At 37.2% G+C, this 11,199-nt stretch overlaps 2 protein-coding genes across 6 annotated transcripts; one reads left to right on the top strand and one right to left on the bottom strand.

The window, feature by feature from the left end:
* Positions 1-61: 61 nt before the first annotated feature.
* On the bottom strand, positions 62-4,341 carry LOC137961624 (probable arabinosyltransferase ARAD1). 2 transcript variants are annotated; one of them, XM_068808412.1, is made up of 5 exons: positions 3,681-4,341; positions 2,780-2,831; positions 2,535-2,692; positions 2,311-2,406; positions 62-675 (listed from the first exon to the last, which is right to left on the bottom strand). In XM_068808412.1, the coding sequence occupies exons 1-5, from the start codon at positions 4,143-4,145 to the stop codon at positions 253-255; spliced, it is 1,194 nt and encodes a 397-aa protein (XP_068664513.1). In that variant the 5' UTR covers positions 4,146-4,341; the 3' UTR covers positions 62-252. The 2 variants fall into 2 exon arrangements, with proteins under 2 accessions (XP_068664513.1, XP_068664512.1); XM_068808411.1 differs by having other exon boundaries at positions 2,535-2,831.
* Positions 4,342-7,452: 3,111 nt separating this feature from the next.
* On the top strand, positions 7,453-9,784 carry LOC137961601 (SWI/SNF complex component SNF12 homolog). 4 transcript variants are annotated; one of them, XM_068808408.1, is made up of 3 exons: positions 7,453-7,553; positions 7,985-9,498; positions 9,592-9,784. In XM_068808408.1, the coding sequence occupies exons 2-3, from the start codon at positions 8,000-8,002 to the stop codon at positions 9,662-9,664; spliced, it is 1,572 nt and encodes a 523-aa protein (XP_068664509.1). In that variant the 5' UTR covers positions 7,453-7,553; positions 7,985-7,999; the 3' UTR covers positions 9,665-9,784. The 4 variants fall into 4 exon arrangements, with proteins under 4 accessions (XP_068664509.1, XP_068664508.1, XP_068664511.1 ...); XM_068808407.1 differs by having other exon boundaries at positions 7,980-9,498; XM_068808410.1 differs by having other exon boundaries at positions 7,454-7,553; positions 7,781-9,498.
* Positions 9,785-11,199: the final 1,415 nt, after the last annotated feature.

The following is an 11,199-nucleotide window of genomic DNA, read 5'->3' as shown; positions in this document are numbered from 1 at the left end:
ATAATTTTAGAAAAATGTTTTAAAACAGACAAATATTTCAAATATACCTAGTTTGCAATGTTATCATTTTATTATACGGCGAAACACTAAAGAGTGTAGATGATAGAATCAGATTTGTTACAGATTCAGCACCCGGGGGCCAAAATGTCTATATTTTCAAAGGTCATGGTATATCTCTAAGTGTTTATTCCTCTTCAAAAGGGGTCGGCTAAAAACAAATGACCACAAATATACAGTGGAGTAAGATCATCATCATCTTCGTTTCCACCAATCTGGGATTTTCAACCTCCTGCCTCTGTGTGTTGCCAGCTTAGCAGCTGGAATCTTGTGTCTCACCTGTCTCCACAACATATTGACTGCATCATCCTTCTTGGGAGGGTACTGGAATTCATAATGGTACGAGATGTTTTTTAATCTCTTCCACATGTCAACCCATCTCTCTTTTGGAATTTCTCTAAGCTTATTAACCATGTAATTGGGCCGGAGAGCTTCTCCGACGGCAAAGAAAATAGAGAAATCTTCGTAGTCAAGTTCATCCTCGTAGGGGAGTTCAATTCGGTCGCTCACTATGACAGGCACACAGTGGCTCACAATAGCATCAAAAAGGCGACACGAGGATGGGGTGTCTCCTGCAGGATGCAGACAGAACTTGGACGAACGCATCCCTTTTGAAGACTGGTGGTGACAGAAGGAAAAGAGAACAAAATAAGACAACAAGATCAAACAAGATCAAACACACAAGGAGACCAAAAAAAAGTAGAATTATGCGACAATCAAAGCACATGCAGAAACCATATTTTAGTCCATAAAGAGACAAAATTTTAAATAAGCACAGTAGCCAATGTCATGAAACTATTATTTTTCAGGTTTGATTAAAGTCCTTCAGTTCCCAAAAAACATTTATAAAGAAGTAAACTATCAACCAAAAAAAGAAAGAAATTATGCTTCACAACTAGTTTGCAAATGTCAAATGTGGTTGGAGTTTTATGGTTCAAAAACAGTGTGAAGGTGGTACATCATCCACTAAGACGAACAAAGGTCTTAATATTGATCGAAAATAAAAATAAACAAACAAAGTCATAATATGAGAGTGACAAAGTCCTAATCCAGCAAGACGACTGATTCACCCCTATCCAAGACAGTAAGAATATCCCATCATGCTCCTGGAAATGCTGGTTAAAACCAACAGATTAGGCGCTGTGACCAGTCACTTCCCCGTTAATGACCTATATAATTACAGTCTTTTCCATTCCAGGATTAGAAGTTGCTTCCCACCTTTCTTTTTATGGGCTTCCATAAAAAACGCCTCCAAGTTTTCAATGTCTTTAAAGAACCCAACTAGTTTCCAGTATTTTAAAAAACAGTCTGGAGTTTGACTTTCTTACCAGGGCAACAGTCTCAAGTTTAAGGCCAACGTTGACCTTGATTATGGATCTGGCTTTATTTTTTCTCTCGAAATCATAAGAATGGCTTGCCTACTTGCTCTTATCTACATTGAGATGTTGAACTCTTGTATGGCATATTTGAAATTTTGTGAATAGCTGATCCATGAGTACGAAAAAATGGTGATTTTCCATTCACTAATCTCAGATGTCACTTTCATGGGGATAGACTCACTAGGAGTAGTATAATTGAAGTGTGTAAATTCTTAGGCTGCTTCCAAAGCTTTGAGAACCTCGGGCATGTCCAAAAATATGCTATACTTGGAGACCTTGTTAGGAAAAAAACTAGTAAGAAAAGATATCAATGCTTTTCAACAATTTGCAGCAAAAGCAGCAGTAAGGTGGCCTAAGAACTTAGTAGATTCCAGGGAGTACAACACTCTGGTGGATTCAACTCAAAAAAGCATTGCATGAATATATATCTGGTTAAAGTCTGTAAATATACATATACAAAAGAACTTTAATTTAGGAGAAGCATATCTTCATCCAGGTTAGCAAGAATCCTAATCAATGTAAGATCAAAATGATCGCCAATATCACACAACCATAAGACATATTTCTGTAACTTCAGCATTTTGACAGCCATCAATCAATTGACAGGTCCCAAAAAAATGAATGCACTAAATAAATAAAACTGCAGCAGCCATTTTAACTTGGATTAGTTATACCAGAGAACAGAAAAACTCAGGTGAGCCAATAAAGTGCACTTGATGCAAAAATATTTTAATCAAACAAATTAGAATAAGTTATCACCTAGCCTGAGTATCTGAATATAGGTCAATAAGATTGTTCCTTGAAAAGGAATTGCAAGATGCCAAATGAAGTATTGGATTTACTTGCACTAAACAGGTGTCAGAGAACAACTTACCGCTTTTATGTTGTCTCCTGTTGCAAAGCTGTTCTCATAATGGACATCTTCATGACCTACTAAAACTTTAGCCAGTTTGGCTCGGACAATCCCTTCCTGCATCATATAGCAGGATCACACCAATCACTTCATCTCTGGAAAGAAACAAAGAGTTCCCTAATTTTTAAAACTGAAATAACCAAAAAAGGAAAATAAAGACGGAAACAACAAATTAACCAACATACATCTTTCCTGACTGTCCTCCCACGAAAGAAGAGAAGAGTGCTTCGAGATTCAAATGGATCTGTAGCATTATCATCCATAAAGGAATCGACAACATGTACATATGGTGCAACAACATCCTTGCCCAGATTGGACACATTTTTTGGCAGGCGCCCGAAATCTGCAACAATAAGAATAGATGTGTTCACCTGATCCCGAAGAAATCTGAAAGCATTAGGGTGATGCATGGGGATAACATGATCACGACCCCCTGACCGTTGCCAATACTCGGATTTCCTCAGAAAGCCCAGTAACTCTATCTGCAGTGAGGCAAATAATAAGCAGGCTGATGCAATTATTGGAGAAACGAGCATTAAACAACTTGGAAGACAGTTACCATACATTATAGGCAAGCAAAATGTTTATTAGAAATTTAAAATTTAGCTTATAATGGTTTCACGATGAAAACGGGTTACCCAATAAAGATTCAGCAGTGGTAGCGTGATTAAGCAACTTAGTATTGCATCACAACTTAAAACTAGAGACCATAGCTGATTCAGGAATACCCAAACTGGAGCCAACATTAGAAAATTTCAGGGCAAACGCCTATGACCTCGCAGACAGAAGTTTACACATAAACAAGGATCAGAGCATAGTTACGCCCAGTAGTGTTGCCAAGAGAAGTAAGCCTGCTAAAGAGTCAGCAAGATGAACATGAAATGCTAATAAAAGAGCATGGTGACAGGATAATCCAACTTGTATAATTTTAAAAACTACTAAAGTGGGACACGCGGAATAGAAGCATGGAGCTACTGTTACAACGTTATCAATGAAATCTTCGTCAACACAACAGCTAGCACACGATTTGATGTGCATCCTACTTAGTGCTAAGCATGTATTTTTTAAGAAGTCTCCGTACTAATACGGAGCGCTTGGCAAATTCCGAGCAATCTCAGATGATTTTCACATCAAAACAGAAAGGGCTCTCATATGGCACAACACGAAGATCCCACAGATGAACCGAAAATTCTTGATCAGGGAAGAGTTGAATTATCAACATTTCATCAGAAAAGGACCTTAATTATGCAAACATCAAACCAATCACCGTATAAGATTCAAACGATCAATTAAAGAAACAAACGCAACCCAGTCCCATTAACCAACCATACCTGCAATTGGCGATCCACCTCCGTCTCCGGATCCGTCATATTATGCCCGTGCGTATTAAAACTAAGAGAAGAAAAGAAAGGCACGAAAAAGGCGTCCGCACTCTCCGGATCCAAAACCCTAACTGCCTCCATCTCCTGGTCCGCATCACCCTTGTACAAGAGCGATACCATCATCCAATACTCCACGCTATGCTGCTTCTTGAGGCCGGAATTTCGTGACCAGGGCGGCATGAAGGGACTCCCATGTCGCCCATGATCTATCATCTCGAAATTAAACCGTCGGGGGAGATCGTACATGTAGACTCGCAGAGGGGCGGTGGCGGAGCGGCAGAGAGAGTGGGAGAAAGGGAGAGAGGAGGAAAAGTGGGATCGAAGATCAAGTGTTGAGAAGTAGAGAGAGAAAGAGATGAGAAGGACAAGGATGAAGACAAGAGAGGACACGGCCTTGACCGCCATCATTTTCATCCTCGAGATCTATCCCTACCTCGTTTGGTTTCCGTTATAGTCGATGACATTCTTTCTCGTTCTTTTCGGTCTTTCCATTTTCTTGCTGCTGGCCTTGGTTTGGTCGGGTTTAGACCAAGATCGAGGAAGACACAGTCGGGACTCCGGCAGTTATTAACCCTGTCCTCTCGACATCTGCAACCGAGACCCTCTTGAGCCAGAGTCCAGGCATGACGGGATCCGCGTTCAAAGAAATCTAATATAGAGCATAAGAAATCACAGTAGAATAAGAAAACAAATAAAAGATTAAGCATTAACCATGGTTCATTTCCAAATATAGAGCTTGGTAGTTGTAGGAAAGTATACGAGATCCTGTTCCTAGGAGAATCTTGTACTAGGAAATACACAGTCATTGATCTCTAAAACTTAATATGGTTTGAGATTGTTTCTTCTATCGTGTCAAAGGACAAGAACTTGTCATTTTCAAGGTGGCTACCATCTTGGCAAGGAGAAAGACAACAAAAATGGGTTAGATGCTCTTATATTGCGTATGTGTTGAAGAAAAAATATGTTAGACTCTTACATGAACTTTCATAGCAATAAGTCTTATAGAACTAGAATTAATATGGTGCAGTCTTACAGGAGTCTCACAGGAGGAGATCTTATAAAAGAGTCTCAGTTAAAAGTATTTTAGTTATGTTAGTCTTCTATTTATGTTCAATTGTTCTATTGTTTTATGACTTATCTTTTGGTGTTTAACTTTGGGTGTAAATAAGATAACGGTAGTTTAATTGTAATTAGATTCTACTTGTTCCTCTATTATAAATAGATGTTCATTACACTCAAATTACAACAATTTAATGAAGTATCTCTCTTCTCCATGAATTCAATATGGTATCAGAGCGATTTATTTGAGTTGATTGAAGAGATAATCCAATCTATCATCTCTAGTAGTTTAAGTTTGCATTCTTACTTTTTTCTTCATTTTTGTCCTAATATCCATTATTTCTATTGCATTCACAGCTTCATAATGATATTTTCATATCACAAGTATACATAGATAGAAAGATCTTTGAGTCATGGACATACAACATGATCGATCATAGGAAGTTCACTGATTGATCATACTTGCATTGCACAACCAGAAAGAGTTTTGATCGATCAATCAAAGTAGATTTTTGCGAACTAGTAAAAAACGGTTAGTTTGACTTGGGGAAGTTATAAACACCCCGCCAAACCACACATAGAGAAGTTAATGAGTACTTATTAGCAAATCCATAAGCCTTCATTCTCAAAGACTTGAAATTCCTTGTCTAAATTGATTTTGAGTAAAAGATAGCTATACACTTGTATAATCCTCACTTTTTCCTCCACCTATCCTTGCATTTCATACTAGACTATCTCCCATATACTATACATTGTGCTAAAAAAAGTGGATTCTTGGATCTCTCAAGGAAAAAGTACTCCCCAAGTGTTGGGTGTAAGTTTTCTCTTTCTTTATTTTATTTGAGAAATGTTCATCTAGAACATATTTAATCTTAATAAATATCTTGGGGAGATTGAGTTTGTAAAAAACATATATTGATCTACACGTGGCTTAATGATAGTCGAAATCTCTTTGTACAATTCCAACTATTAGAGCTTTTAAAATAGTGGAATTTTCCAAACATGGTTTTTTGGGCAATGAATACCAATAGAGGAACATCAATAACAAAATTTATTTTGTCTCCTATGGTGTGTGAATGTTTGTTTTACTTTGAAATTACTATATTGTATGATTTTTTATTACACGCCTTACTAAATTTTTGTCTATCTCAATTTACCCCCCTCTTCAGAAGCCACCTTAGCTAACACAGATTTAATCACTCCGTGATGTACTTATTCATGGTATGCAATATCTTGTTTCGCATAATTAACTCCAAAAAAATTGTGGCTACCCCAAAAAAGTTATACTCGGTCAAAATTATTAAGTTCTACCTTTCTACTTCTCCCCCTAAAATACAACTTCTAACTTTTCTTCCTTCACACCTATCTCCACGTTTGTAGAGAATTTTATCAGGACAACTTTTTGGTGAAGATGAAGTCCGACTCTCTCAAGGCCAAAGAGTACCCTTTCAGATAAATGGTATATTGACATTTTCATGTTATTATTTTCATTGCATAATTATTTTTTTATAATAGTTGGAAAGCGCCTCTATACAATTTTTGTTTACTCAAAGCCCATTAACTAAACTTCATTTTTGTAAAACTTACTAGATAACAAAATATCTCTTTTACAACCTTCTTTAATAGAATTGTCATATGTCAATTACTTAAATAAGTAAAATACCTTGATTAACCTCGTTAGATTATTAAAAAAACTTCTCTATAGATTAATGTTGGAAGCTATGGTTGACTGTCATTTTGTACGGGAAGATCATATATACTATTTGCAGCAAGCTGAGCGTTTATGATATTCTCTCACCCCCAATTTGAGGGTGAGTGTTGGAAGATGGGCCCAAATCTACATGACCAAAGAAGACCTATACATCCAAGTGTGTGGAAGATAGGCTCAAGCCCACAAACCGAGGAGAACGCCCACATGCCCACACAGTGGTGGCATGATGGTAAATAAAGAATGATCTTATAAAGATGGTATTGATGTAATTAGTTTATGATTACGTCTTTTATTTACTCTTACTAGGGTGAAGGGTATTTTCGTAATATTAGTACTTTTGATATCTCTAAATACAACTTAAGTGGGAGGGGTTTGGACAAGTCCATTACCCTAATCTTTCTCCTATTTTCTCCAAATTTGTCGCTCTTCCTTTTCTCTCCCAAAACCTTCTCTCTACAACTCTTCTTCTTCTTACCCATTAATCCTCGTATATTGTGATTATACATCATGAAATCTTAAGTTTTAACAATTAACTGGAAAAATATATTCAAAATTTCTTGCCTTTAATTAATTAATACTTTAATGAACACTTAAATCATTAAATACCTTTGATAACTAAATAAAAAAAGATCGTGTCACCCTTAAGTTGTAATTTTCAATTTTTGATGAGTTTTTTTAATTTAACTGATATATAAATGACATGATAACATAAATATCAACAAAAAATGTAGTTACTAATAAAATTAAATTAAATTAGGAAAATAATATATTTATTTAATAAATTAATAAATTTATTTTAGATAGTTTAATAGGAAGTTAATGGGTTTTCATTGAAAAAAGGGCTAATTCTTATTTTCTATCGATATTGCCAGACTATTTTGACAAATTACAGGCCAGAACGGAGGTTTGTCTGAACGGTTTTCTGGTTCTGCGCATATGAGTTCCCTCGGAGGAGAAATTTACCGAGACGCGCTATTTCGAGGAGGTTGAATCCGACGGAAGGAGGGAGTGGAGGAAAGAGCTAAGGACTCGGGAGTGCAGTACTAGAAACTGTAAGTCTCTTCCCACTCATTCTCAAATTGTTCAGTCGTTGTGTTAGACTGATTGAATTATTTTGAGCACATTGCGTGCTTGTATAGAGCAAATCGTTCCTTTCCTTGTTTGTGCAAGAACCAAGCTTCTGTGATTTGTTTCGCCAGGCAGCAAAATTAGTCGTTTTCGCATTTTCTAGGATATATCGTAACTCAAATTGTGGTTTTCGGTTTTATTGTGCTGTCAGGATTAGGGTTTTGTCGAGGTGAAGCTCTGTTCCCCATTGTTGCCCTAATTTGTTTGAAGTGGTCGGTTTCCTGTATTTTTTTGGATCTTTACGTCGGCTGCGGTTGTAATTAAACCTTTTGTTTTGATTCTTTGAAAGCCTTCCGTGTGATGGGTTGCGCGTTTAGGATATGATATGTAATCTATGGTTTATTTTCTAGACTAGTCTCTCCAATAAATAATGGCAGCAAATAACAACAACCAACCGAGAAATCCAGCGGTCCCATCTCCTCTAGGAAATCCGGCCATGGTACCTTCAGCTATGACGATGAATCAGCTCTCTCACCTTCGTCCTCCATCTCAAAGCCAAACGCCCGGAGCTTCTCACTTCCAAAACCAGTTTCAGTCTTCACTCCAAGTTCAAGCCCAATACCAGGCACAGATGCAAGCCCAAGCGCAGGCACTCAGCCACAACCAAAACGCTGGGCTAGCATCTTCGCCTTCCTTATCTACTCCTGGCACAGCCAACGCTAAGCGGGCTTCCCAGAAACCTCCAGCTAGACCCCCAGGTACCACTGCAGTCAATGCCCCACCTCCGTTCAGGACTACAGAACTCACTCCAGCAGCTCGCAGAAAAAAGCAAAAACTTCCTGAGAAACAGCTCCCAGACCGAGTTGCAGCACTTTTACCCGAATCTGCTCTTTACACTCAGTTGGTTGACTTTGAGGCCCGGGTTGATGCAGCTTTGTCTAGGAAGAAAATTGACATCCAAGAGTCCCTAAAAAATCCTCCTTGTATCCAGAAAACTCTCCGGATTTATGTTTTTAACACTTATGCCAACCAAACTCGAAACATCCCAGAAAAACCAAACCTGGAACCCCCTTCATGGTCTCTTAAGATAATTGGAAAAATTTTAGAAGATGCTGTGGATGCAGATGCAGCTGGTGGAATACCAAAACCAAGCCCATCATATCCAAAGTTCTCATCTTTCTTTAAAAGAATAACTATCACACTTGATCCTATGTTGTATCCTGATAACCCAACAATTCTTTGGGAACATGCTCGCTCGCCAGCCCTTCATGAAGGTTTTGAGATTAAGAGAAAGGGAGATAAGGAATTTGTTGCAAATGTAAGGCTGGAGATGAATTATGTGCCTGAGAAGTTTAAACTATCTCCACCTTTGATGGAAGTTCTTGGCATTGAGGTTGACACACGCCCGAGAATCATAGCTGCGATTTGGCATTATGTGAAGGCAAAAAAGCTGCAAAATCCTAGCGACCCGTCATATTTTGCATGTGATCAGCCTCTCCGGAAAGTTTTTGGAGAAGAAAAAATGAAATTTTCCTTGGTTTCACAAAAGATCTCTTCCCATCTTTCTCCTCCCCAACCCATCCATTTGGAGCACAGGATTAAACTTTCGGGAAATCAGCCAGCTGCAAATGCGTGCTATGATGTAGTAGTTGATATTCCCTTCCCTATACAGAGAGAAATGTCAGCTTTCTTGGCAAATACGGAGAAACATAAAGAGATTGTTGCATGTGATGAAGCAATCTGTGCTGCTATAAAGAAGATTCATGAGCATCGTAAGAGAAGGGCATTCTTTCTAGGTTTTAGTCAGTCTCCTGTTGAGTTCATTAATGCCTTGATTGCATCACAAAGCCGGGATCTGAGACTTGTTGCTGGTGAAGCCAGTCGAAATGCAGAAAAAGAGCGTCGATCAGATTTCTACAACCAACCATGGTAAGTTTCCTGTTGTTTTCTTGTTATTTGCTGCAAGTATTGGTTATCAATTGTTTTTCTCATGGAGTTTCTTTATCTTTGATTACACAATAGGGTTGAGGATGCTGTTATTCGCTATCTAAACCGCAAGCCAGCTGGAGGAAATGATGCTCCTGGAAGCACATAATCAGGGAATTTGTAGGCTCTTCACTGACATTAACACTGTTTTCCTGTAATTGCTCCTGAATGCTTCATATGTCATCTTCTTTTGGTTTATATGATGATATATGAGTTTTTAAGTACTTGATGGGAAATGTGTCGACAAGGAAGTCATATTTACTTGTATATTTAGTTTCGTTAAATTTTACCCCATTGATTTTTGATCTTTTGACAAGGAGCTTCTCTTCTAGTCTTTTTTATCTTGCTGTTACACAGTCTTCAGGTATTTGATGTAGCTGCCAATGCTGCCTTGAAACCCTTTCTCACATGGTCAGAGTAATAGGAAAGGATAAGTGATTATTTTTGCAGTTTTGTTCCTTATCTTCGTAATTTTAATGTGGAGTACTTTCTCTTGAATTTATGCTTTTTGAGAGTCTATCATAATTTTTTTTTCTTTTAAGCTTTATTTATTGATCTTGTGCAATTCGCCTTTTTTATTTAATTTTCTTTTGGGTGCTTGAGATGAGTTATTCCAATGTTTGTTTTGGTCAAAAAATGTTGTGTTGGGATGAGACAGAAGTTTTACACAGATACAAGATTAAAGTTTTGGGTAATTTGGGAAAAAAACAGCTTCTTTGGATGCCTATCTTTATGATCTGTCTAATGTAAATTTGAATCATTTTTTTTAATTAAGGAATAAATGAGGTTATCAGAAAGCAGCAAAATGAATAATAGACACCATTTTAGAAATGCCATTCAAACAGAAGAAATCCATGTGAAGAACTTTGTTATAATTTTGTTTCTCAGTTATTCTCAACTATTAGTGAGTTGGCTGGTCTGTAAACATGCTTGCGAAATTAATTGGCTAATTGTTTCTCAGTTATTCTCAATTGTTTTTGGTCTTCATTATTATAATTAGCCAATTGCTATTTGCAAGGAATTTTCTTTTTCTATTCAAAACCAATTCATATCTCATCCTATCCCTAATTTTGTTTTCATCAAGTTGTTGTTACTTCATTGGAATCTTTTGTTCTATATTTTATAGATATCAAGAGACCCTTCAACCCACCCTTTTGACTCCAAAATCAGATTTTGGGTGCAATCGACAAATATTCATCGGTATATTCAATACTTGAAAAAAATTTAATAATGTATTGATGAATTTCTCAATATTACGATTGTCGGTATTCGAACAAAAATGCCCTTATGTTCAATTCACTCTCACTTGAATCCATTTTAGTTTCAAAAAATAAAACCAACCCAAACTTCTCTAAACCTATTTTAGTAGACATGTACTATGCTACACTATAATTATCCCCCCTAGGTATTTTTATTCTACGAATGCTGAGTTATAGGTTCTCCTTTCCGGTCTTCGTGTTTTTCAAAGAAAGATGCAGTGGGCCCCTCCAAGTTGAAGGGTATTCAAAAGTGGTGATTGGTTGGTGTGAGAAAGTGTCTTCTCCTCCGTGGAGACATTAGGATACATTTAAGAAAATTTTAGATATTACCTTAATTATTTCTTGTTGTTGGACCCACGAATTCAGCGACAGATGTACTTGTTAG

The sequence above is a fragment of the Aristolochia californica genome, unplaced genomic scaffold (assembly GCF_029961685.1).
Source record: "Aristolochia californica isolate CCGP_79_NKW_82.1479 unplaced genomic scaffold, dmAriCali1.0.hap1 SCAF_1, whole genome shotgun sequence".
Classification (NCBI taxonomy): Eukaryota; Viridiplantae; Streptophyta; class Magnoliopsida; order Piperales; family Aristolochiaceae; genus Aristolochia; species Aristolochia californica.
Note: the sequence above shows the minus strand (reverse complement) of the source record. Positions and strands in the feature narration are given on the sequence as shown.

Excerpts from the sequence above, each read along its gene's own strand:
- LOC137961601 (XM_068808408.1), top strand. The coding sequence starts at position 8,000 with ATGGCAGCAAATAACAACAACCAACCGAGAAATCCAGCGGTCCCATCT. Across the intron at positions 9,499-9,591 it reads GATTTCTACAACCAACCATG|GGTTGAGGATGCTGTTATTC; the intron begins GTAAGTTTCCTG and ends ATTACACAATAG.
- LOC137961624 (XM_068808411.1), bottom strand. The coding sequence starts at position 4,145 with ATGAAAATGATGGCGGTCAAGGCCGTGTCCTCTCTTGTCTTCATCCTT. Across the intron at positions 2,832-3,680 it reads AGGTGGATCGCCAATTGCAG|ATAGAGTTACTGGGCTTTCT; the intron begins GTATGGTTGGTT and ends GCCTCACTGCAG. Across the intron at positions 2,407-2,534 it reads GGAGGACAGTCAGGAAAGAT|GAAGGGATTGTCCGAGCCAA; the intron begins GTATGTTGGTTA and ends TATATGATGCAG.